The sequence below is a fragment of the Podarcis cretensis genome, assembly GCF_951804945.1.
Source record: "Podarcis cretensis genome assembly, chromosome: 11".
Classification (NCBI taxonomy): Eukaryota; Metazoa; Chordata; class Lepidosauria; order Squamata; family Lacertidae; genus Podarcis; species Podarcis cretensis.
In genome coordinates, this window is record NC_137180.1 from 30771033 (window position 1) to 30798875 (window position 27843).

Sequence of the window (27843 nt, forward strand, 5' to 3'; positions counted from 1 at the left end):
CAGAATTGGAGCTAGAAGTCATATGCATGGCAATATCATCATATATTTTTCTTAACCTGTACAATTTGCCAGTGTCTTTTCCAAGGCAAATTCAAGGTGCTGCTGTAGACTGTCAGAGCTCTAAACGGCCTGCATTCAGGATATCTTAGGGAGTGTCTTCTTCTGTTTCTCCTTCTCTCACGTCTTGTGAGTTAAGATCAAGCAGAGTCATTGCTCCAGGTGATACCACTGTCAGCATGACCTTATCCTCTACTAAGATAATGGTGGCGCCAGTATTACAGAATTCGCACCGCCCCTGGAGAAATCCAACAGGCCTGCTCCACGGGAGTTTTTAGCTGACTAGTAGAAAAAGCCTTGCTGCTTCATCAGGCTTTCACTAATCTGTGTGCCCATTTATCGTACTACTGTTGTCAAGGGTAGTACTATTAGTCTTCTTTTGTACTGTGTTCATTTATATTCTATTTTATGGTTGTAAGTTGCTTTAAATTTTTTCTAACATTGTGTTTTGATGCTGTAACCTGTCCTGAGACCTTAGCATGAATGATGGGCAATCAATCAATCAATCAATCAATCAAATTGTTCCAGTCCACTTTTTTCTTTTTCTTTGAGAACCTTTCTTTGATGAAAACATTCCATAAACATGTAACTTTAAATAAAACTCACTTTGGACATGGTTACCGTCATGTTATATGTACAGTTTATAATCTGTATTTGATGTGCAGTGCTGTATATTAATTTCTCCACTACTAAATTGGGTGTGCTGTATTTGTGGACGTATGATATCTTTGATAATGAAAATGTTTATTATTATATGTAAAAACAGTATAGTATTGTTAGTGCACTGCCAAAGCTTTCTATTGCTGCTACTGTGCCGGCGGGATTAGTGGGTTTGGTTTTTTGCACGTTGAATGAAACGTTAATGCTTCACTAGATTTCCCTCTCCCCATGGTATAATGTATTTATGAGTATGTTTTCAAATGTCAGTTGCTTGGAGACCTTTTAGATAACTAATAAATAAATAGGCAGCACAGTTGCACATGCAACCCCCTGCTCCCATCAACCCAGTTTCCACAAGAAACCTCCACATGTTGAACATAAAGGTGTGAAGAGCTTCTGTGTTTGTTCAGATGTGCTAAGCAGCCCCCTTCAGACAACTTCTTCCTCAAGTTGGGAAGTTTGGAAAAGTGCAAGTGGGGAGAAGAAATTGGGAGTGGGGCCAGCGCATGCACCCTTACACACTGCCACACACACATCTCTGGCATGTGTTGCTCAGGTGCCCAATTAGGGCTTAAACGAGGCTGCAATCCTATATTCACTTACCTGGTTGTATGCCCCATCAAACTCAGCAGGTCTTGCTTCTGAACATGTAAAGAATCACACTTCAAACAAAGTGCTTTGCAATTTTCAACACGTGTGCCCTCGCAACAACTTCAGGTAGGGAACTGAGACAGTGAGGTCCTAAACCTCTCAAGCCTACACAATGAATCTGAGGCACAGAATTGAACGCAGATTTCTGAGAGCCACTAAACTGTATCTGCTGGGTCACACAAGCTCATATTTGCATTTCAGGGTTTCTTGATACATTTACTTAGTGGGTGGTGTTCTGCTAATGAGTTGCATCATCAGACACCTTCTTTGCCAACTTTTAAATGCCTGCTGAAAGCTCTTCTGTTCTGCAAGGCCTGTGCAGGAAAATAAGAATATGTCTTTCCACAATGGTTACTTGATGTCTGTTTTGAACTTTCGCATGGTTTTTATTGTAAGGTTCTGTGTTTCCATTGCTGCAAACTGCTTTGATCTATCTTTATGACACAGTGGCATACAAATATTTTTTATAAATAAATAGAATAAAAAATAACGATTCCCACTTTTCTTCCTCCTCCACCCACATGTGCTACATGCTCTGTATGCCCTTGACAAAACTGCTCCAGAGGGTTGTTAGAACTACTTGAACAGATTTGGGTGGCCAAGTGGGAACATTTTGTTGGGCAAGCAGAAATTTGTGCATTGATTGGATGATTTGCATAGCACTACATTGGATTCCATTCCACCCAGTATATTTTTTCTTAGTATGCTTAGGTAAAGTAACGCAAGTACCTCTTCCATAGCAGCAATTAGGCTCTGAGTAGATTTGCTGATCTCTGCTCCTGCTGGAGGCATGCCGCTACCATGAGTGAAGAACGCAGAACCTGGACTTGTATGCCCATTCATTTCAACTGTGTAACTTGCTTTCACAGGGCAACAGAGCTGGTTGTGCAGAATAAAATAAACCACGAAGACATAAAGACCCTGAAAAGAAGGGAGTGAAGGGGGGGGGGTGCAAAGTAAGTTTCCAAGTATGACATGAGACTGCTTTAAATACGTTAAGGAACACCTTATGGTGTTCATATGTTGCGTTCAATGATGTACAATTTATGTACCCAATTGTTGAGCTGTACACCTGTACAGTTATTCACACGTGATGTTCAATGAGTGTACAGTATGCACTTGTGTACTCAAGAGCTGAGCTGTACAAATCAACAAGTGTACACTCTTTCACAGAAACACCTGCAGATGTGTTCAGTGTAACATATGTGAACAGGGTTTGTGTTGTGAGAAGATTCCATGCAGAGTGGCAGATTTTCCCTAGAATCTCAAGTGACAACAGTTCAAATGATTATACTGTACATTAAAAACAAAAGCAAGAGAAGGTGTCAAAATAAATAACTGCTGTGAAAGGAAACAGCAAGGTGATGCCCCCAGGTACTCTCTAGAAAGAAAAATAAGCACTGTGTGTTTCTTGTTTAAACCCACTCATCTTTGAAGGTAAGCCAAGAGTGGGGCAACAAAGATTTGAATTTATCACAACAGTGAGCAAAGAGGCCTTGGATGGACCAGATTTTGATGTACTTTCTGTCCACCCCTGCTCTAGATCTCCTCTTACCATTATTTCCTAAGAGTCTACTAGGAGGAGGTGGGACTATTACAACAGACCCCCTCCCTCCCTCTCAGCAGCAGCAGCTCGCTGTCTGCAAGGCTCTCTCAAGTCAAGCAGAGAAAGCTGCTTTCTAAATACTCCCCCAGAATCATGTCTGAGTCATGATCAGGTTTGGGGCTTGTTTTTCAAACCAGGCAAGCTTTGGGCTTGTACAGATGGCAATATTTTTGGAGCAACAAAAACAGCTTTGTTTCTCACTCCTCCTTGCTCTGATCCAGCATTGTTGCTGTGAAATCAATAGATACATGGTGGCAACTGGGCAATGGAGATGGGGATGCAGTCCTGCTACAGGATGGGTACTCTTGTTGTGGGAACAAAGATTGCTCATTTATTTGTTTTATGCACATCATGGAACAACAGGCAGGAACCAGGCTCAAATCTGGCACTTTCTGTTTGTTTGTTAAACAGGGCTACATGACAGCTAACATGGAAAAACATGGAGACATTCAACCAGGGGAGTGGGGAGATAAAATGTGCATTGCAAAACAATGCCAAATGTGTGTGAACATACCGTATTTTTCACTCTATAAGACGCACCCGACCATAAGAAGCACCTAGTTTTTAGAGGTGCTATGATGCTCATGTACTGCCTGTGGGCTTCTCATAGGCATCAAGCTGGCCGCTGTGTGGCCACAGTGCTGGCCACTGTCTTTGCACAGTGCCTCTTCAGCGAAGCGGGAGGAGGAACAGAAGGAGCCCCTTCTGTTCCTCCTCCTGCTTCGCAGGAGAGGCGCTTCGCTGAAGGGGCGCTGCACAGAGGAGAGCTGCGCAGCGTCCCTTCAGCGAAGTGGGAGGAGGAACAGAAGGGGCTCCGTTCCTCCTCCCGCTTCGCAGGAGAGGTGCTTCGCTGAAGGGGCGCTGTACAGCTCTTCCTCTCTGCGCAGCACCTCTCCTGCGAAGCGCCATTCGCTCCATAAGACACACTCACATTTCCCCTTACTTTTTAGGAGGGAAAAAGTGCGTCTTATGGAGTGAAAAATACGGTAGTTGGCAGAAAACTGTGCATCTTGTCACCAATGAGGCTACGAGCATTCTCCAACAGATGCCCTCAAGACAGCAATACAACAGAGCTTCATGCACACACACAATGTTAAAAGCAATGGCACATAAGGATGTAAAGTGAGGTTTGTTGGAAGAGACCCAAGGCTCATCTAGTCCAGCATTCTGTTTCCCACAGTGGCCCAACAGATATCTATGCAAAGCCTCACAAGTAAGACTCATTCCTACTACTGTTTCTTAACAACTGGCATTCAGAGGCATATTCCTGGAGGGAACATATAGTCATCGCGCCTAGCAATAATTGAAAGCCTGTTTTCCTATGAATTTCTAATTCTCTTTTAAAGCCATTAAGTTGCCACAGTCACCCAAAATAAGCAGAGGGGATTTGTAAATAGTCAACTATTTCCAGACTATTGGGATGTTCTTAAAAAGCACAATAGCAGAGACTCAGCTAGAAAGTGTATGCAAAATCAGGAAAGGTACCACCACAGCCAAGAAGATTCCAGTGTGGTCAAGGAGGGCTAACAGTGAAAGTTTCCTTCTGAAAACAGAAGCTCCAAATAAGGAGAATAAAAAAGAGCAGAAACTTTGGCAAAAGAATTGCAAGCAGCAACAAGGAATGCGAAGAAAGAATGTGAGGTGCACATCACTAAAAATATATAAAGAGGAACAACAAAGTAAGTTAGGAGGAGCATACCAGCATTCAGCTGGATCTCTGGATGACAAGGGAGTAAAAGGAGATTGCAAAGAAGATGAATACATTATTCGCATCTGTCTACACAGCAGAAGTTGGGGGGCAGATCTTTGTGCCTGAACTAACTTTATTGGGAAGGGACTCTAAGAAACTGGGGCAAATAGTGGTGACTAGAGACAAAGTCCTAGGTCTTATTTGCCACTGTGCTAAAGCCTTTGATTAGACTCCCAGAAATGGGATTTTCAAGTGAGTATTGTGCATGCTTATATTCGTATTGGGCATGCTATCGAAGCCTGTGTTTTGACCTCCTCCCCCCGCTGCAAGGGTTGCACATATTTCCACTTTGGGAGGTGATTGCCTGAAAAAGGAATATAAAAGTTTCTTAAGCAGCAATAAAACATAGTGGTGGGTGCACCAAAAGTGAAGCAGGCAGGACCAAAACATATACATGCATGCATACTGATGTATTCCTCTTTCACTTACTTAATTACACCCACACCCCTATTCTAATACATATTTGTATACACTCCTCCCCATTCCTCACACCAAACACTCAGCTCAATTGACTTTTGTGCTGCAGAAAAATGGCTCCACATCTTGACCTGAAACCACCTAGACTGAGGATGCTGCAGTTTTTAGCAACACATCTTACCAGCCAGTATGATTTTTATTGGCTGAGCATATGGCAATCAGTGAGCTAAGAAACTCTCTCTTTAAACAATATACACAAAGAGGGCACATATCAAAGATCAAGATGATGCAGAAGAGAGAGGCAACACATGCGAGAAAGAGGGGCCCATTTTGGAGAGTGAAGCAGATGGCTGTGATCACAAAACTTAATTTGTACAGATTCTTGGGTTTAAGAAGCTTGAAAGCTTTAAATGAAAGGACTTTTAAGTGCAGACACAACAGAAAGGCAAGTTTTTGATGCAAAATGAATAAAAAAGAATGGTGTCCCTCCTTTGATTAGGGCAAGATGCACAAGAACCCAAAGGGAACAGCTGATGGGTTTCTAAACTGCTTAGGCAAGTATGATTCAAAAGGACACATATTAAAGAATAGTGAGTGCACTTTTTAGAAGATCTAGAGCAATCAATTGGTGAAGACAAAAGCAATGGTTTGTCTCTTAATCTAACCATGCCAGTGCTTGAAATGTAGGTCAAAATTTGATGGGATTAAGCAAATTTCTGGGTTTACTTCAGGCCTTGACAGGGCAAAAGAACTTGATTACTGTATAACTAACTGCTAAAGATATACTGAGAATGTGAAAATGAAAGGCTACATTCCAGGCTTAAATCTTGGGCCAGTTCTTCTTCCTTTCTCCTTTCCAGCTGTTCTATGCCTGAAGGCAAATGTCTTCACCTTGGACTTCTCTTTGATGTAGTGTGACTAGTGGAACAACGTATTTTTATGGCTATCTGGGAGCAATGGTGTAATTTATCTCAAGTTGTTCTGTCAGCAAAGGGACAGGGAGTCTGTTAAGTTGTGGGTTGACATAGCAGACAACACAGCGATTTCTCCAAAGCATCTCTTTATTTTGTAAGCTGGAACAGAACTAACTGAGGAGCTCAGTCAGCCTGCTTATATAGAGCTACAGAACAATTGTAACTGTTGCAACATTCTAAAACTATCCAGTCACTGAACGTCACTTTTCAATCCTTCATTTGCATAACTATCTACAGTATCCCCCTGCTGGCCCAGGGTGAGAACTTCAGTACATAACACCCCTCCCCACCGAGATAAGGCGTTAGTTACAATCGTAATGGTTTCCTTATATACAGCACTACACATAATGGTTCAATTAGGCACAAAAGCATATCGGTTACATTTCCCATACTTAGACCAACAGTGATACATGTCCAACAACCTAGTCCTTTAAATAAGTTGGGCGCTTGGAAACTCTGCCAGACCACTGGGGACTGGTAGCCAAGTCCGGGGGGCCACACAATTCTTGCTGAGGCTGTGGTGCGACCCTAGGTGGCGTTGAAACCAAATCCCCTGGATCCGCTGCTGTGGGTGGAGCCTCCGCAAGTGGAGTGGTCTGAGCCTGTGGTAAGTCGGGCAGACCCTCTGAAGCTGGCAGTTTGCGAGGGAGGTGTAGGTGGAGCCTCGCCATCTGTAAGTGTCTCTTCTGGAGCCACGAGCGCAGTTGGGGGCACCACGGTAGTGTCCAAGTCCCCAACCCTGCGCCTAAGCTGGTCTATGTGCCGGTGCCACAAGCGTCCGTCTTCAAGTGCCACCTGGTACGAGCGAGGTCCAGTGACTCCCACTACTGTGGCTGGTACCCAAGGAATGTCCCCCACATAGTTCCGGGCAAAGACCTGGTTTCCTGGAACAAATGACCGTGGCGGCACAGCCTGGGGGTTCAGCCACGGCAAAGTCCGGGTGCAGCCGGTCGAGCGGTGACCTGAGGCGGCGTCCCATAAGCAGTTTAGCAGGACTCCGCCCTGTGGCCACATGAGGGGTGATGTGTTGCACGAACAAGTATTCGGCGACCCGCTCATGCCAGTTTCCCCGGTCCAGGCATGCTAGTGCCTCTTTTGCCGAGCGCACCATTCTCTCCACTTGCCCGTTGCTGGATGGATGAAATGGTGCTGTTAGGGCATGGCGGATGCCCAGTCCCAAAAGATACCGCTCAAAAGTGCCTGACGTGAACTGCGGTCCATTGTCGGAGACAAGGACATCAGGACACCCATGCGTCGCAAACAGGCCTCGCAGCACCTGGATGACGGCCTCAGTAGTGGTGGAGGGCATCAGGGCCACCTCCAGCCATTTGGAATAGGCATCTACCACTACCATAAAGGTCTGGCCGTGAAAGGGGCCAGCCAGATCGATGTGCACCCCGACCAGGGTGTCTTTGGTGTCTCCCAGGTGTGTCCCTTAGCTGCCGGTGGTGCAGGCCTTGATTCTTGGCATGTTTGACAGGCAGACACCCAGGCAGTGATGGCATCGTCCATGTTAGGCCACCAGATGTAACACCGAGCCAACGCCTTCATTTTGACAATTCCCGGGTGGCCAACGTGCAGAGCCTCCAGGATGCGTTGACGGAGTCTTTGGGGAATCACGACGCGGTCTCCCCACAGCAGACAGCCGCGATGAGCCGAGAGTTCATGTTGTCTGGTTGTGAAGGGCTGGAACTCTGATGCAAAAGGCCCCTGTGGCCACCCCCTCCACACCCAGTTGAGCACACAGCTGATGGTGCGATCCTGGGCAGATGCGGAGGCCACAGTGGCAGCCGATACAGGCGCTGCCGGAAGATCCACAATCAGGAGGAGCGATGAAGCTGGAGCCGGGTCTTCCACAAATGCTGGAAGAGGGCAACGGCTGAGGGCGTCAGCATGGCCCATCGATTTCCCCGGGCAATGGATAAACCGGTAGTGGTAGGCAGCCAGGAAAACAGTCCATCGCAGCATGCGCGTCAAGAGGACCGGTGGAGTTGGACGATCACCGGCGAGGAGGCCCAGGAACGGCTTGTGGTCAGTGATGAGGTCAAAAGTCCTGCCATAGAGGTATTCATGGAACCTCTTCACTCCAGCCACAAGTGCCAGTGCCTCCTTGTCGAGCTGGCTGTAATTCCGTTCTGTCGGAGATAGCGTCCTGGAAAAGTAGGCGAGCGGTGCTTCTCTTCCGTCTGGAAAACGGTGACTAAGGACAGCGCCGATGCCAAAAGGTGAGGCATCGCAGGCAAGGACCAGTGGCCTGGATTCACTGTACTGTACCAGCACACTGTCCGATGAAAGGAGAGCCTTGACTGCAATGAAGGCTGCCGTCTCCCGATGACCCCAGGACCAAGGCGTCTTTGTGCTGAGGAGTCGGTGAAGAGGCTCAGCCACCGTGGCTTTGTGGGGCAGGAACATGTTATAAAAGTTCAGCAGCCCCAGGAACACCTGCAACTCCATCTTGTTCTTTGGGATGGGGGCCTGCTGGACAGCGCGGATCTTGGATGTGGTCGGGTGAAGGCCGGAGGCGTCGATAAGATAGCCCAGGAACTCTACCTGTGGAACGGCGATCCGGCACTTCTCCCTCTTTACCTTGAGCCCGGCCTCTTGGAATCTGGTCAGCACGGCACGGAGGCACTCGAACAGCTGCTGGTGTGAGTCTGCAGACACCAAGACGTCATCAAAATATGGTACCATGCCCGGAAGCCCTTGCAGGAGACGCTCCATAAGGCTTTGGAAGACGCCAGGAGCCACACTCACCCCGAACTGCAACCGGCGGCAACGGAATGCCCCTCAGTGGGTGACGATCGTCTGGGCTTCAGCAGTGGCATCATCGACGGGCAGTTGTTGATAGGCTTGGGCAAGGTCCAGCTTAGCAAAGACCTTACCCTCACCCAGGGAATGCAGCAGGTGTTGGACAACAGGAACCGGATAAGCGTGCTGCTGAAGTGCCTTGTTGATCGTGCACTTGTAGTCAGCGCAGATTCTCACCGACCCGTCTGGCTTGACAGGCGTGACGATGGGGGTTTCCCACTTGGTGTGGTCAACTGGCTCCAAAACTCCTTGGGCAATCAGCTTGTCCAGTTGTTCGTCCACCTTAGCCTTGAGAGCAAAGGGAACCCGGCGTGGCTTTAGCTTGATGGGGGCGACTTGTTGATCAAGGCTAAAGGAGATGGGCGTACCAGTATATTGCCCCAAAGTGCCGTCAAAAACCTCGGCAAAGTCTTTGACCAGACATTCAGTCTCTGCGTTAGAGATGCAGTTGATGCCGGTGACTTCCAGGCCGAGGGCATCAAACCAGTCTAGCCCTAGGAGGCTTGGCCACTGACCTTCGGCCACCACCAGCCAGAGCAGGCCCGAAAAATCCTTGAAGGCGATCCGGAACCGGCCAACGCCTACCATGGGAATGTCGTTTCCCTGGTAGTCTCTCAAGTGTACGCGGTGAGAGTCGAGTTGCCTTTTGGACACTCTGGGTACCAGTCTTTTGATGGTGCTCCAAGACACGATGGACAGGGCAGACCCGGTGTCGATCTCCATGTCACATGGAGCTCCTTCAATGAGCACCGTGACATTCAGCTTGCGTCGCGTAGGCGAGTCGGTTTGGCCAATCGTGGTTCCAGACAGGCAGTGGCAGTTGGTGAGAGCGAAACAGCTTTCCTTGGCAGACTGGAGTGAAGACTTGGACTTGTGAGTTGGTGAAGGGGGTGTGTCAGACGGAGCCGATCGGCAGACCTTAGCGATGTGGCCCCTTCTGGAACACTTCCGACAGATGGCGTCTCTGAATCGACACTTGGCACGGGAATGGTTGCCTCCGCAGCTGGCACATTCCGGTTGGCCCTTGGACTTCTGTTGGAACTTCCTGCACTCCCGCTTTGTCTGGTGCATGTTATCGTCTTCATTGGAGGATGCCTCATCACTGCTGGCCTCTTCGTGATGCACTGGAACTGGCTTCCTAGCAAGATGCGGGCTGCTGGACTTGCGGATCTCCTGGGCTTCTGAGGCCACAGCCTCCTCAATGGCTTTCTGTAGCGTGAGGTCTGGCTTGGCGAGGAGACGCCATTGCAGATGGATGTCCCGGACCCCGCAGACGATTCGATCCATCAGGGCATCGTCTAAGTCTCGGAACTCGCAGTGCATTGCAGCCTGTCGCAGGGCGGTGGTGTAGTTATTGATTGACTCCCCCTCTGCCTGGTTCCGGTGGTAAAACGCATGGCGGGCAGCAATCTCGGACAGCTTTGGCGCGTAGTGGTTGCGGAGCTTCTCTTGGATCGTGTCCCATGGTGTTGCCTGGACTGCTTCAGGCACAACCAATGCTTGGGCTGTCTCAAACACCTCAGGCCCACAGAGGCTGAGGAATAGGCCCCGCTTCCGTTCCTTTGATACTGCTGTCAGCTTGTTGGCTTGGAGGTAGCAGTCGAACCGAGCGAGGTAGGAGTCCCATGATTCAGAGGCTGGCGCAAACGGCGGTAGAGGCACAAGTGAAGCCATGATTCCGATGCCGGCGTGAAGGGCGATGGATGGAACACAGTGCTCTAGCCAGAACAGTCAGCTCTGAATTGGTTCTGTCCAGTGATTTCACTCAGTGATTTCGCTCTGTGATTCAGCTCAGTGATTCAGCTCAGTTCAGAGCATGGCCGCATCTGGCTGTGCTCTGATGTTCATCGATCCCATCCTCGTCGCCAGTGTTAAGTTGTGGGTTCACATAGCAGACGACATAGCGATTTCTCCAAAGCAGCTCTTTATTTTGTAAGCTGGAACAGAACTAACTGAGGAACTCAGTCAGCCTGCTTATATAGAGCTACAGAACAATTGTAACTGTTGCAACATTCTAAAACTATCCAATCACTGAACGTCACTTTTCGATCCTTCATTTGCACACAAATCTATCCAATCACTGAACGTCACTTTTCGATCCTTCATTTGCATAACTATCTACAGTATCCCCCTGCTGGCCCAGGGTGAGAACTTCAGTACATAACAGAGTCAGAGAGTCAGATAAGGCCTAAGTTTCAGGATCTCTTCTGGAAAGTGATATTAGCAAGGTGTGTTGGCTTACATTAGTTTTCAATCTGATATTTTCTATTTCATTCTTGTTCTTCTGGTTGTTGTTATTATTTATTTCCTGTTCTACGCTGCCAGGTTACTTTGATAGCAAGCTTATAACAATATTTGTTTCCTCAGCATCATTAAAGTATCTGCATTCCTTAGCATGCCACTTAGATGACCCTTCTTCCACATCATGAATGGTTTCTTTTGCTACCTATTGAAATTAATGCACCTAACTTAGTTTGCTAACTTTAATGGGTCTATTCTGAGCAAAATGTAGCTTTGTATCAGCCTGTTTGTCCAAAGCACTAGCATGCCTAAAGAGAAAATGTCCCTAAAAGAATAACTGCATTGTATCTAAACTAAAAACACCTAGAATTAAACTTCTGCCCTATCTTGGCCATTTGTTAAATAATCCCCCCTCCCCAATTCCACGTTTGCTTTTTTTTAAAAAAGTAACCTCACAAGTTGATTATTTACAGCACATTTCAATTTAAGCACTCTTAACATGAGGGACGCAGGTGGCGCTGTGGGTTAAAGCCTCAGCGCCTAGGGCTTGCCGATTGAAAGGTTGGCGGTTCGAATCCCTGCGGCGGGGTGCGCTCCCGCTGCTCGGTCCCAGCGCCTGCCAACCTAGCAGTTCGAAAGCACCTCCGGGTGCAAGTAGATAAATAGGGACCGCTTACCAGCGGGAAGGTAAACGGCGTTTCCGTGTGCGGCTCTGGCTCGCCAGAGCAGCGATGTCACGCTGGCCACGTGACCCGGAAGTGTCTCCGGACAGCGCTGGCCCCTGGCCTCTTAAGTGAGATGGGCGCACAACCCCAGAGTCTGTCAAGACTGGCCCGTACGGGCAGGGGTACCTTTACCTTTACCTTTACCATGAATAATGATTGAGTTATTAATTCTGCCATCAAGAATTAAAACTCAGTGAGCTGTTTTGACCGCACACAACCAACCACCACTGTTCCTACGGTACATTTAGCAGCAACCTACAGTAGCAAATATTACTGTTATTACCAGCCCTTTCTGAAAGCTGTATGAACTAGGAATAGCAACATGAGACAAACCCTTCATATCTGAGGTGTACATGAATGTGAGGAGGTGGAACAACCACAGCAATTTTGGGTTCTGTCACTGTGGAAACCATTCTCTGGCTGACTGGCAGAATGCTGCAAGTGAAACTTAAAAAAAAGAAAGACCAACAGTAAAAGGAAAAGGATAATTTAAGGAAGAAATGCTACAGTTCTTTCATAGACAAGTTGTCCCTCAGGGCTTATTCTTTCCTCACAGACCCCTAAGTGCAAGGCTACTAAAAATGGTTCTTTATGATTGCAAAATGGTAGTGTCATTATGTTTGAATGGCACTCATCAAAAATGGGCTTGGCCATGTGGAGAATTTCTACACCAATGCTGCACATTGCCATGGATCACTGGCATTGATATTCTCCATGAGGTGCACATCTTTTTAGTGTTACATCACCTGTATGAAGTCACCACACCACCAAGTGGAAGCCGTTCCAGTGGCCTACTACATTTCTTTGCGTATGACTCTGTTCAAGACCTTTGTTCACCTTCTAAGACCCTTCTTGCAGTCCTACCACTGAGAGGCATGCACTTGGAGGGAATAAAACAACATCTTATTCAGTGGTGGCATCCAATTTATGGAATCACCTTCCCAGAAAGATGTGTTTAGTCCCACTGTTGCCTGCTTTCATGTAGCCACTTAAGACAGTTACGTTTCAGTGGGATTTTTATAGTTGTTGTTTTAATTACTTCTGTCTGCTCTGTAGTGTTTTACTTGTCTGCACTTTCATTGCATATCAATTTCTTTTATTGTTATGTTATTATACTACTTTATTTTGCTTGTTGAAAGCCACTTTTATATGTATTGGCAGCCAGTACATAAATTTTCCAACAAGCAAGCAAGCAAGCAAGTTCCTCATATGCGTTAAATCAATGGAATGTAGGGAAAGGACCTAATTTGGAGAGAATGGTTCCTGTACTTTTTTCCAACTCTTTGGGCCTAGAGGCCAGTCAGCAAGGGGCTACCAAGGGGCTACCAACATGGAGATTCTTCGAAACAGATTCTGCATGGTGATTGCACCATACAGCGGCCATAATATACAGCTCAACACATGGCTCAAACTCAATGCCACCACTAGGAAGTTGCCTTATACTGAGTTGGACCATTGGGCCATTTAGCACACTACAGGCTCTCTACAGTTGCAGGTAAGGATCATTCCCAGGTCGGTTCACATAGGGAGAAGTTTTATAGGTCAAAACAAGCATTTTGAATTGGGTCTGGAAACTAATTGGCAGCCAGGGCAGTCAGGCCAGGATGAGCATTATACATTCAAACCATCTCGCCCCGGTAAGCAACTTGGCCACTGAGTTCTGTTTTGAACTGTGATGTTAATCTATTATTTGATGTGAGATAGCAAGGCCATTCCAAATACAAGACAGAAAAAAAAACTGGATGCATTGGCAAATGTGTGTGCGTATTTGTGGACGCGTGTATATGTTGTTTGCAAAGGGATACAAGAATCAAAGCAAGAAAGGCCTATTTTCCTTGGAAAAGACAGACTGGATTTAATTAGTCACAGAACGACTTGAGACCAAAGACATATATAGCAATCTCTTGTATTATAGAACATTAACAAAAACAAATAAACAAACTGGTAGTTTTGGCAACTTTTGTGGAAATACCACCTGCTTTGTGCATAAATCCAATAAACTGAGGCATTAGGAAGCATAGTCTAGGATATCACTGTAATCCAAAGCGATTGATTTGTCATTTAGTGCTAACCTGATTTTGCTGTTCAGCCCTGCATGTACATAAGCCTTTGTACCTCAGCTATCCCATATTTTAAAATATATCCAAATGGTGCAGCATTTTTACAAAGAGATGCTCGACAATTAATCCACACGTTTTACACAATCATATGGAAAACCACAGAGTTTGATAGCAGCATTAGATGGGTTTATTTACAGGACACAGTATTAGACAAACAAGTAGCTCAACTTCGAAACCATTTATCCCTAAAAGTTCTGATTCTGCAAGATCTTCTGGATTTCCTAGATAATGCTGATCCTTCCCCTGCAAAATGCAGGATGAGGTGCATGTCTTTGTTTGATCCAGGGCTTCCTCAGATTTGGAAAAGCAGGGATGGAAAAACTGTGGCCCTCCAGATATTCTTAGACTACAAGTCCCATCAGCCTTGACCATTGGACCATGCTGACTGGGGTTGATTGGGAGCTGGAATCCAGCCACATTTGGAGAGCCATAGGTGCTCCATCTTTAATCCTATGAATTAGGTTATAGCAACTCAGATTTGGAAATGTGGGTTCTGTCTTGGGCCCGGTCTTATTCAACATCTTTATCAACGACTTGGATGATGGACTCAAGGGCATCCTGATCAAATTTGCAGATGACACCAAACTGGGAGGGGTGGCTAACACCCCAGAGGACAGGATCACACTTCAAAACGACCTTGACAGATTAGAGAACTGGGCCAAAACAAACAAGATGAATTTTAACAGGGAGAAATGTAAAGTATTGCACTTGGGCAAAAAAAATGAGAGGCACAAATACAAGATGGGTGACACCTGGCTTGAGAGCAGAACATGTGAAAAGGATCTAGGAGTCTTGGTTGACCACAAACTTGACATGAGCCAACAGTGTGATGCGGCAGCTAAAAAAGCCAATGCAATTCTGGGCTGCATCAATAGGAGTATAGCATCTAGATCAAGGGAAGTAATAGTGCCACTGTATTCTGCTCTGGTCAGACCTCACCTGGAGTACTGTGTCCAGTTCTGGGCACCACAGTTCAAGAAGGACACTGACAAACTGGAACGTGTCCAGAGGAGGGCAACCAAAATGGTCAAAGGCCTGGAAACGATGCCTTATGAGGAACGGCTAAGGGAGCTGGGCATGTTTAGCCTGGAGAAGAGGAGGTTAAGGGGTGATATGATAGCCATGTTCAAATATATAAAAGGATGTCACATAGAGGAGGGAGAAAGGTTGTTTTCTGCTGCTCCAGAGAAGCGGACACGGAGCAATGGCTCCAAACTACAAGAAAGAAGATTCCACCTAAACATTAGGAAGAACTTCCTGACAGCAAGAGCTGTTCGACAGTGGAATTTGCTGCCAAGGAGTGTGGTGGAGTCTCCTTCTTTGGAGGTCTTTAAGCAGAGGCTTGACAACCATATGTCAGGAGTGCTCTGATGGTGTTTCCTGCTTGGCAGGGGGTTGGACTTGATGGCCCTTGTGGTCTCTTCCAACTCTATGATTCTATGATTCTATGAACTGATCCAAGACCACTTGAGGATTTGAATCCAGATTTCCAGTCGAAGTCCAGCAGTCTAATCAAGGGGGTCTCAAATTCTAGAGCAGGATTGGGCCAGGTTCTCCACCCTGTTGTAAACAACAGTGCTGGAAACTTTTCCAGTGAAATTGGAGTGTGCTGCAGGGGGTACCAAAAGGGAGGAGGAAATGAAGTTGTTACTAGGAGCAAAGGAGATATGCAACATTTTGCGGGGAAGTGGGGGGGGCTTACTAATAAAATGGTGGTTGCATTTCAATTTTCTGTCTTTTCTGGAAATACCATAATGATTTGAGACCTCCTACGAGCCACAGGGACTTAAGTGATTTTATAAAATATAGTGGGGGGGGGGTTATATATAAATATAGATATATAACACAATAGGGTAAGTTTCAGCTGGCTCCTAGCTTAAAAAGGCAGAGAAAAAACAAAAGGGGAAGAAAATCAAGGTGCTTCTACGTCTGCCATTTATGCCTCAGTAACGAAAATTTTCCATGTCACTTTGGCAACAGCAAAACAACAAATGTGAAGATTTAAACCACTAATAAACTGATGGTGCAAGCTGGTTTGGAGTTCTTTCTTTCTTTTTTTAATTCAGCTGACCTTTGTCAAGGCAAACAAGGAACACTTGACATTTTAGTTAAAATAAATAACACATAATGATCTTTTAGTTGTGGTAAGCTCCAATGTTGCACAACTCTTTCCAGACAAAAATTATCTTTGTTGCAAACCCATACTCACACATGAAGAATCCAAAAAATAGTTTCCTAACAAAGCACTTATAAGTCATTCCCTTTGGAGCCTTTATCTGACTAATGGCAATTTCTGGGGTGGGGGAATCTATTTTTACGAAGGTTCTATATCAATCAAGTTTGAATCAAGTGAACAATTAAAAAGACATACCCACCATCTTAGCTTTCACCCATCTGCTCTGGTAAAAAGAAACTGTAGCATTACCACATTATAATTTATATTACAAAAATTATAATAGATCAGTTTTTGCCAACATTTGCACCGTGATCAAGTCTGCTTAAATAACTCAGATGGCATCTATCTATCCTAACCAAAAGCTGTGTCCTGACAGGGATAATTTTCCTCTGTTGTAGTGGCACTTTCTGGAATTCCATACATGTGCTCTGATTATAATTGCCCCATTCTTAGATTTATTCTGTTTTATTACAAGATTTCATTACACTTCTTCCATTCTTTCTTTTTCAAACAATGTGGGCAAGTGGTACTCAGAACAGTTCTTGAAATTCTGAAATTTGCCCATGTTCCAATCTAAACCACATACTGTTTCTGTTGTGCAGTGACGATTTCCTTTTTCTGTAAAAGCTTTGCATCTGCAAAGGAACAATGCAGACTATTCGTAGTTTATTAATTTGATATAACTCTTCAGAAAGAAAAATGAAATGGCTTACCCAAAAGTATTTAGCATATTCTTTCTGTATCTCACACTTTTGTTCTCAACAGCTATTAATGCAGAGCAGGCAAAAAAAAACCCAACCATATTGGGAAACAAAAGATATCAGGGGAAACAGCTATGGTATTGGGAATTTTTGTATTTAGTCTGGTAACTAGAGGGGAACAAGATAATGAATTAGGTGGAAAAAGTGGACATTTCTGCCAATTTGTTTCAATGACTGACTGTGAGTTCTGGTATTAGGAGAGGGAGAGATAATATTCTATTTATTGTCTCCAGTCCATATGGATCATAACTTTATAAACCTTGTTCACAGGAATGGGGAAAATGTGGCCCGCCAGATATTGTAGGACTCTGCCTCCCATTGGTGCTGGTCATGGTATATTGCTGGCTGGGCAGATGTGGGTTAGAGTTCAACAACATCAGGGGAGCACCCAGTTGGGGAAGGCTGCTCTAACTACCACACCTAATTGGCAGATTGTTGCCATCGTCAAGCCTTGGTTCTGAGCTCCAAAAGGTGCATTGCCAACCATCAAAGGTGGAAATAGAATGGTGGACTTAATTTGATCACACAAGGCAACTGTTATGGTCTTCAGATGCAGATATTAACACGTATGAGGGTCTACAATTCCATCCTAGTAAAAATGATTGCAGCTGCAGCTTTTAAGAATGAATCATCTTAGTTCTAAAGCACAGTGAAACAAAAGTGCAGAAAGGTTCACTTTAACCTTTTGGAAAAATTAATTTGTGAATCAATATTTTCCTCTTTGCTGAGTTGTTTTATGGCCAGTGGTGGTATTATGGCCACTGACGAACAGTTTCATCACTGAAATGTTAAGTGCCAGAAAAGCTGAAGAGAGATAGGAGTGGAAGAGCTGTAATGCAATTAGGTGCCCCCCCAACACACAACTGCTGCTGAGTGCTCACCAATGCCAAATTTAGAAGTAATTATTAGATTTGCCTCTTAATTAGGGAAGATTTTTGGAACGCTATCAAACAAAATAAAAAAGAAGACTACAGACAGCATTGTTTCACTACCCTTAGCTAGCAGAGAACATCATTCTCACTTGTGGATTAAATGACATTAGGGTAGCACATAAAAAGTTCCTTTTTCAGCCTGTGTGTAATGCACAGAAAAAGGAAACTGCTGTTATGCTGTGGCCCATTCAATGCAAATCAAAAGAGTTACAGGAAACTTCAGCATCACTAAGCTACTATTAAGAATTGCGTAAAAGAGCAATATTCAATATTCTTTAATGAGGACAACAGTGAAAGAGGGTGAATACCTCTCCCCTCCTTTCTAGAACTGTATCTGAGTGAGCTGACTCAGGAGGCATTATCTGAAAATGCCCCAGACCTATGATGCTGAAATTCAGTAGTTGCTGCCACTACACTGTGGTAGCTAACACACACACACACACACACACACACACACACACACACACGTGTTCCATAACCACTTCCTGGGTGGTCAAGTTTCTTTCACAATCATCTATTTATTGCATTCCTCCTTCTGCCTTTCTACACCACCTCCCACTTTACCACCACTGTAGCTCCATCTATATTATTCCACATCAGGGCCTTGGGAAGCAACCATCTAGGCTTTCCTACCACATCTCATTTCAATATCTCGTCATAGGCAGTGACCCACATGAGCCTGTTCAACTGTACCCACTGCAGAGACTGGCCTTAGTTTTGTTTTCAGTTCTATGAATCACAGAATCATAGAGCTGGAAAAGACCCTGAGGATTATCTAGTCTAAAACCCTGCAAAGCAGGAACATGCAGCTGCCCCTTATGGGGACTGAACCTGAACCTTGGCATTATCAGCACCATGCACTAACCTACTGAGCTACATCGTATGCCATTACTAAACTCCATTTATGTATCAACACAAACTTGAATACAGGTTGATAAGGAGAAAGGAACACACTTCTACAGCACCATAGGCAAATCAGTTTATTTGCAATTTTGCATATCTTTGTTCATTAAGTCTGTTCCATCCCAGTTCCACGTTACTATAAAAATAGCCTTGCTTGATCAGAGCAAAGGCCTGTCTAGTCTAGCATATTATTTCTTACAGCAGCCAACTAGAAACCTCCAGGAAGTCCACAAGCAAGACATGAGGATAACAACCCATTCCCATGGTTCTTCCTCAGTAACTGGTATTCATACAACCATAATGTCTTTAATAATCGATAGCCTTCTTTTCCATGTATGTCCAATCCTCTTTTAAAGCATCTAAGCTGCCACAAATTGCCCCAACATGTACTTTCTATGAAGCTTAATTTGGGGCAACCCTCCATTCTCCTTTAGCCCCCTGCACTCAACCCCATTTGGTTGAGCAGTGTACCCCAATCTCCTGGATAGGCTTTCTGTGAGCACAGATTGGTGCACAAGTGGGGAAACATTCCTTCTGTGAACTTCCATTCACTTATATTAGGATCCAAGCCATTGGGAACTTTGTAGGGATTACATTTCAGAGAGTTGTCTGTTGTTAATCTCTCTCTCTCTCTCTCTCTCTCTCTCTCTCTCTCTGTGTGTGTGTGTGTGTGTGTTGCTTTTTGGCTCTTACTTCCTTCAGGTCCTCTTAATGGCATTAAGTAGCACCTGTTGCAAAGGTACCCAGAGACATGAAACTAGTAACTGAACTGGGCGTTATTGATTGGCAGCTGGCATTGGGCAAATGGAAGCATTTGGAAGAGAAGGGAGTGGGAGATGGGAGATATAAACAGTAAAACCGAGAAAACTGGATCATGATTGGCATGAAAGGAAGGGCTGGAAGCTGCAGATGGGAGTTTAGTGGCAATGACTGGACAGCATAAAACAGCATACGTCTCAAAGGATTTTGAACATTATTGTAACTTGTTGCTATTACATATTGCTAAATGTTGCTTTATTCATCTGGCTCCCTCTCCAGAAACAGTTAAGGCAGAGATAAAAGCTTTAAAAGACACTCTGGAGACTGGATATTTGTGTCACATCTATTTTGCAATGTACTATTTGCAGCTTGGAATAAGCTTTCCTGTGCTAACTATATCCCTGGAGTTCACTCTACCTGTCACTAATCAGTGAGATGTAAAATACATCAGTGCTTTGAAAAAAATAGTCCTTTTACTAAATTTAAATTATGGTTAATAACACGGGCTACTCATTCTGCTTCCCCTTTTCTGTTTATAAATATGCACTGGCTGCTTCTGGACATGAACTATAGTGTTACAGGAAGAAGTCTCAAGCTTGCTTCCTTGCCTTCCTCCTCTTCTGGTGAGCCAAGAGGGAGAGACTGGAAGCTTCCATTTTCATATTCGATGAACCACAATTTGTGATTAATCTTAGATATGGTTAGCTGAAACAAATCAATTTCATTGGCTTGTTGTATCATTAACCACAGTTAGCTCTAGATGGAAGAAACAGCAAACTGCAGTTAAACAAAAATGGAAATGAATGCAAGAAAAGAATGCAAGCTCAATGCTCACTATGGTTTGTTCTCAGAACACTGAACTATGGTTTACCATTACGACTAAACTAGACCATTAGTCAGGAGTGCCACAGTGATTGGGATTGGTCAGAGGGCTAGGAGGAATGGGATAAGGATGCAGAATGGGAGCAATGGGATCCTAGGGAGGAGCCCAGAGTGTTGGGAGACTACTACCAGACACCCTGAGAATCTCATCAGTGGTACTCTTGTCCACCTGCAACTTGGTGGATGAAAGGGTGAGGTCCACATCACCTGAATGACACAGGCATCGTTTCACGGATAGCCACTGTAGGGAAGCTACTAGAGGTTGGCAGGGCCAGTTAGAGACATACCTCTGCTCAATCCGCCTCCCCTCCCCCAAACTGGTGAAAAAGATGTTTGGAGCTTCAAAGATGTGGGTACTTTTAATTTTGAGAAAGTGCTGTGGGCACCAGAGGGACATGGCATATCAAAAATGGCTGTTATATTAAACATGGTTGACAAAGGAGTGTTGGGCCTAATGAGCACAGCAACTCATCTCCACTAGGTCTTGTCCCCATGAAGCAATGGCTGAGACTGAAGGTCCCTGCCTCCCCATTCCCTTGGCTCTGAGCCTTCTTCCCTTGGTGGCTCCCCCAGCTGGCTTCTCCCACCATTCTTCTGTGTCCAACTAGTCCATGACATCAGGTGCCCATAAATGAAAAAGAGAGCATCTACATCAGCCACTGCCACACTCACTCCCAGAAATAGAAGATGATTGTACTTTTCCTCTGTTCGGAATAGATGGAAAGGTGGGTGTCCTGGCATTCAATAAAATGTGGTCATTTTTAAGGCGGGGTGATGTTCAGTGTAGGTGAGACCGAGCCAGTGCAAATAGGAACGGAGTAAGAAGAGCAAATGGTCTTTGGTGCACTGCAGATTTTTAAAGGGATATTCACCAAGATTTCCCCAGGGCACCATAGTGGGCATTGGTGGGCATACTGGCACCTGCAGGCACTGTGTTGACAACCCCTGAATGGTTGTAGGTTTAGTATTTTCCTAGCTGTGGTTGCTAAAAAGCAGCTGACCCCTCAGTGTTATTTCAAGAATCTGTCCTTAAGCCACATATGCCAGGAAGAGATCCAGACACTACAATGGGTACTTACAAGTACTTTGACAATCAGGCTCCATATGTAAACTCTCTTAATTCTGCCCTCAGATTTTTATCTTAAAAAAACCAACTTTTAATATTTAAACACTAACTCCACAGAAATCAATGAGATTTCCGGTGCATATTATTTTATTCTGCTTCATATATATTTTTCCATGGTTATTCTAATAAAAAAATACTTTGCCACTCCCAGGCTATAGTTCCTGTCTTAGTCCATCATCTAGTGTGACAGCAAACTTCATCTACACTAAAAGAAATATAGGATGTAGCTGTAGATCTCTTCTTTTTCTTATGCTCTTGGCACCAACCTATGTCATCAAACCATCATATACCACTTTATCATACATGTATATAGACATCTCTCGCATGCTGGATGGTGAGTTAAGAGAGGAACTCGAACTGCATTTTATTAAGATGTCACTATAACCAGCTCTGAGTAATGTCAGTGTTTTAAGTATGTAGATATCCCAAGTTGTCTTTTCTCTTCTCTGCATTCAAAGTTTGGATTTGGCACACTATGGTAAAAAAGTGCCTGGTTTTCAGCTAAAGTGAGTAAAGAAGAAATCTAACTTACCTGAAGGCAGTTGAAAATGACAAAGAAGACCAGCATCCATATATGTCTATAAGCCATGTGCAGTCCTCCCCATAGCCATGTAATGGAAATGAGGGCAAACAGGTATAAAACCAGTGGGATTTCTAGAAAAAATTAGAACAGGGGAATTTATCAGCTTTGTTAATTTTTTTTTTTTTTTTAAGTTTCAGTCTTGAACTGTGGGTAGAGATGTTTCTAAGTTCTCAACTTCTGCTTTGAACATCAGAATTACATAACAAGGGCAATCAATATAGTGGTGACTGGGCAGTTTCTGAATCTGCCCTTTCCTGTTTTCGATCAGCTTTTGAGGAGATAGGTAGCCGTGTTGGTCTGCCGTAGTCAAAACAAAATAAAAAATTTTTCTTCTTCCAGTAGCACCTTAAAGACCAACTAGGTTAGTGCTTGGTATGAGCTTTCGTGTGCATGCACACTTTTGAGGAGAGGCATGAGAACGAGAGCACCATCTGCTGACTAATTCATCCCCAAAGGCTGCCGTGCAAGATCTGAAATGATGTATCCGGCAGCAAACAGTGGGGGTCAGTGGGTGCAGCTGTCTTATGAAACACACGGGGGGAAATTACTGCATTTCAGGGAGGACAAAGCATGTTTGGCCTCTATAAAAGCAGGTTGGGAACCAAGTGAAAGACTTGCTGAGTCAGCAAACATTGGCTTTCCAAATAATCGAAGTGCTGATGAGGGCATGGGAGAATTCGGAGGAAGAAAAAAAAAAAGAATTTAGCATTTAGATGAGCAAACAAATTCCTTAAATTCCATGAAAAGACTGATCAGGTGATACCAGTTTGATCTTTGGTATTGACATTGCACTCACAATGGATGGCAAAGTCCGTATTTGCTCAGTTTTGTACCTTTCAGACTGTACAGTTGTTCTGCAAAGCATTGCCCTTTCTCCACATTATTAATTAATGCCCCTTCAGCAAAACTGACAAACAAGTGACGAGAACAACACACAGGAACACAGTAGCTTATCCGGTCTCCCAAGCTCACGTGCCTTTGCTTGATGCAAAAGATAAATCATATATTGAGGCAGGTAGCTGACAGCATGGACAGCTTCCAGCCAGGCAAGGAATAGCTGCTTAAAGGATTTCAGTACAATTGCCTTCATCACCATCATGACACTGATATTTGTAAAACCCATTGTCTGTTTCTGTTCACAAAGCAGGTCAAATGAAGGCAGGTGGTAAATACTATGTAGATTTCTCCATCCAGGCACTTTTAAGGCTGCAATCCTATACCTACTTACCCGGCAGGAAGCACCACTGAACTCAACAGCACTTTAGAAAAAGCATGTACAGGATGACACCGTAAGTTTGGTTTTAATAAACTTATGGGGTAAAATTCAATGATGTGCAATCTCAGCTTGCCAGATGAACAATGCTTTCTCCCTGAACACTGTTCTGGTTGTTTTCTTGACCCACCCCAGCCAAGTTTTTTTTGGGGGGCTGAGGGGCGAATGGGGGAAGGAGAGGTAGGAAATACCTGTAGCACAAATGAAAGCCCTTGAACAGGTCTCTTTCAACCCCCTTCTCTCTCTCTCTCTCTCTCTCTCTCTCTCTCACACACACACACACACACACACACACACACAGGTATTACTGGAATGGCCCTTTTTGTCCTTATTATGCAAGAAACAGGCACCGAGTTCCATCAGACATGGAGGGGCTCGGCACATGTACATGATGTCACACGTCAGGAGGAGCCCGCAAGGCGTGCTGCTGCCACGGTGAGGCCTAGCAAGGCCCAGCCCCTCAAGATTGGGGGAGGGGGTGGCTCAGCCTCATCCCCACTTACTTTGCAGCCCATAGAGTTGGTGCCTACAACAAGAAATATTCCTGGCAGGGCAGTCACTTCAGCAGGCTATTCTTTCACTGGTTAAGGAAGAACTCCAGGGCTCACCCCCACCTATGGCCAGGAAGTTGTGCAGTATCTAGGGCCTCTCAGAAATCCTCTAAGACAGTGATCACAGGACTACATCCTTTGAGATGTTTTCTTGCTTCTTTTCACAGTAAACCAGATTTACATTGTAATTGCAGTATTATGTGCCTCGGACTTTTTCAAACAGCTGCCTATCCAATACTGATACCCAATATGGAAAAAGGAATCATCTTAGTCAAAGATTTAAATGGATGTGTCCTTAAAAGGCCCATACAGAAACAGGATACAACCAGGATACAACCAACTTTATTCGCACCATGGTTAGACCTATCCCGAATTCCTGCCAGCTAGGCAAGTGGAAGGTGTTTTCTTCCCAGGAAACTGTGTCTTATATCATTAAAGTAGCTATCTGCTGTTTGGTGTTAATTTGCATTCATGCTCTTTGCTTCCATTTTTCACTTTAAATGTGAACATCATACTAAGCCACTGTGTTATGAAATGAGAAATTAACGCAATGTATTGAAAGCAATTAAAAAGCAGCAATGCACAAAGTACTGGGGTGTTTTGTTTTGTCTGAATGGTTGAGCTTAAAAAGCAAAACAATATAGAAAATTTGTGCAAGTTTGGCCATCTCTTTCAGACTTCTGCTTATGCAGCTTTGAAAGTTGGACCGGGGGGGAGGAGGAGGGAGAACACATAAACTACTAAAGCTATCATGCTTAGGCACAATGAGAAAAAAGATGAATAAGCTAACATTTGGCATAGGTTTGAGCTGAAGTTAAGTATAGGAAAGGGTTGGGGGAGAACTTGCACAGTCATTCCATGGGAGCTGGGTGTGTGCTGGAGGCTGCAAACCACTGCATGGGTGGCAGATATTGCCTGCTTTTCCAAACATGGACTCCTTTCCTGGCCAGCCTTTGTGTGAGATCATAAATTCTCCAACAGGTGTGTACATGATGTCTCATTGCTCTTCTCACATCCATCCCACCCCACACACATCCGAGTGGATCGGCCACAGTCCAATAGACTTGGTGAGGTACATTTTAAAAAAAAATGCTTTGTTATATTAAAACGTTAAGTTCAGGCCCTGTGCAGCAAGTGGCATAATTAAAAGATGCTGAAAGTGTGCAGAGCTTCCTGTTTTTCTCAAATCATTTGGAAATTCAGCTCCTGTTCTATTATGTTGCAGTTTTGTCAATAACAATTGCTTCACTATGGAGTGTTCAACCTATTAATACAATGCTGAAATCCAGCCAGTTTTCAAAAGTCAATAGCTGGCCGAGCACTCTGCAGTGACATTTTGTCCTGGCAACCCAGCATATTTTGATCAAACAAAGCATTCAAAACAAGAACAAATAAGACTTGCTAAGCAGCTCCTGGGAAGCCTTAAAATACATGCTTTGGGAAAAAAGTAAGGTATTGCAGAAAAAGAAGAAGTTGTCAATAACATGTGGTTAAAGGAAACATTAGCTAAGAAATGAAGGGATCTAACTGGCTTTGTTAACTAGATCCCAGTCTCATACAGACACATATTGCATAGGGTGACTGAGGTCTAAGTATCAGTACAACAATCAGAACAACACTAGGAACAGTAACCACCTACAATTGCCAGGAATAAAACTCAGAAGACGCAATATATCAACAGAATGGTGGAACAGTCAAGCCTTTAACAGAATAGTGTAGTTGAGGAATGTAAAATGGAAGCTTAAGTTGAACATTAAAGGCCATTGTTAGGACCTTGCCTGGCTGCTTTACAAATACTGTCAAACAACTAGCTCTTTATCAAACGAGAGGGATAGGAGATTCTGTTTAACTTTCCATCAGTACTATCTATGTTTTGGAAATATATGCACCAATTGACTTTTGCATGTGCAGTCCTATGAAATCTGCTACAAAAGTTCTTCACTACTTAGAAAGAAACTGCAGGGCAATGTGTTATCCTGAGTTGCAGGTGCTTATGCACATGGTTGGGTGGAAAGCCTATAGAAAGTAAGATTTCATTTTAATCTTCTGTATCTTATGAGAATTGCAGCCGGATACTAGATCAAATTGCATTTGCAGGGGGGAAATACTGAGCACAATCCAGCACAACTTAAGCATTGATTCAATGGGAGAAGTCAGCACACATTGAGTTTCTCCCATTTAAATCACTGAGGCTTAAACAAAAGTTTTATTTTGTGGATGAAGAGGGACAGAGGAAAAACTGTAGCTAACATAATTTTCCATTTAAGGGAGACTTATCAGGATCTGCATCCAGGAGCCTTATCAAAATTAAGTACAGAATTAAATATAGTAAAGGGTAAAGGGAACCCTGACCATTAGGTCCAGTCGTGACCGACTCTGGGGTTGCGCGCTCATCTCGCTCTATAGACTGAGGGAGCTGGTGTTTGTCCACAGACAGCTTCCGGGTCATGTGGCCAGCATGACTAAGGCTTCTGGCGAACCAGAGCAGCACACAGAAACGCCCTTTACCTTCCGCCAGAGCGGTCCCTATTTATCTAATTGCACTTGACGTAGGTTGGCAGGAGAATTAAATATACTTAGACTAATAATTTTCTTTTATTAAAAAAAATGCTTAAGAGTACTAATGCACTGAATGATGCCATATACTTCTTTTATGTAAAAATAAAAGACTAAAAGAACACCTTTCCAAGGGGAATGTTTAGGATAATATAATGTTTTTATGCTTTCAGAGCCTTCAGCTGAGTAATAAAAACTAAATAATCTGCAAAGGCCATGCTACAAATGGCCCACTACGTTAAGGAACAGAAGGGAATAACGAAAAGTTCAAACTTGCTTTTATAAGCAGCAGACATGCCCTTTCGTGGAGCATGTCACTGACAGCTCAGCTTATGCCTTAATGAATTGTGCCTTGCTCGGGTGTTTCTTGCTTCAGCACCATAAACATACTTAACAACCCAATCCTATTTATTCAATGCCTAGTCCCACTGTGTTCAAAAGGCATTATTTCTGAATGAAAGTGCATACAATCACATCTTAAGTTATCCGATCAAGCAAACGAAACCCAACTGTCTCTACCTGAGATAGAAGCATCTGAGCCTTTTATGCATTCCACTAAAATCACATGTCACTTGCTAATGTGTATAAAGGTTGCCTGGGATAGCTCAGTTGGTAGAGCAGGAGACACTTAATCTCAGGGTCATGGGCTGTGCCAGATTTACGTATAAGCTAAACAAGCTATAGCTTAGGGTCCCACTCTCTTGGGGGCCCCCAAAAAAATTAAAGGGAAAGAAAAACTTGGATGTACATTTCCAAAATATAAGATAAAAATCAAATCAAATAAAACTTACATACAGTAACAGTGTTTTGTGTTGTGTAGGCTCCTATGATGTAAGTAATGGGCCCCGCCTACTAGCCTGCTCCCTAAAATATCACTGGTTTGCTCATTTCTGTATATAGGGTGCCTACATTCTGCATGTGCAAATGGCTTTAGATACCTATTAGGTCCATAAATTACCATATAGCATACATTCAACACAAAAAACAGTGACAATTTGTTGTTGACATAGGACAGCTGGACATTTAAAGGGCCCCTTCAGTAGTTTAGGATCTCATCAAACCTAAATCCAGCCCTGGTCATGAGTTCGAGCCTCACAATGGGCAAAATAATCCCTTCCAACTCTCTACGATTCTATGATGGTTCTTTTAAAACTATTGTGGTGGGGGCAGTCAGGAGTAGAGCTAGCAGCAGTGGAAAGAACTAGGAGTCGATTTACCAGTCCTGATCATCTGCACTGAAAGGGCGTGTGTGTGTTTTTTGACCAAAGAGGTAGGTGAGGCTAAAGTTGCACACATTTTCATGTATAGTATGTTGGCATACTGCACAGATTT

General features: G+C 44.2%; 1 protein-coding gene across 4 annotated transcripts in view; it reads right to left on the reverse strand.

The window, feature by feature from the left end:
• ADGRV1 (adhesion G protein-coupled receptor V1) overlaps positions 1–27843 on the reverse strand; it is a 241486-nt gene that overhangs the window by 9365 nt on the left and 204278 nt on the right. For 3 of the 4 annotated variants that reach the window (XM_079995244.1, XM_079995245.1, XM_079995246.1), the window contains 2 exons: positions 22081–22202; positions 2098–2289 (listed from right to left, as the gene is read on the reverse strand). In XM_079995244.1, the coding sequence (XP_079851370.1) occupies positions 2098–2289; positions 22081–22202 (314 nt within the window). Of the gene's footprint in view, positions 1–2097; positions 2290–22080; positions 22203–27843 lie in introns of those variants that run through there. The other variant, XM_079995247.1, reaches the window with a different exon arrangement.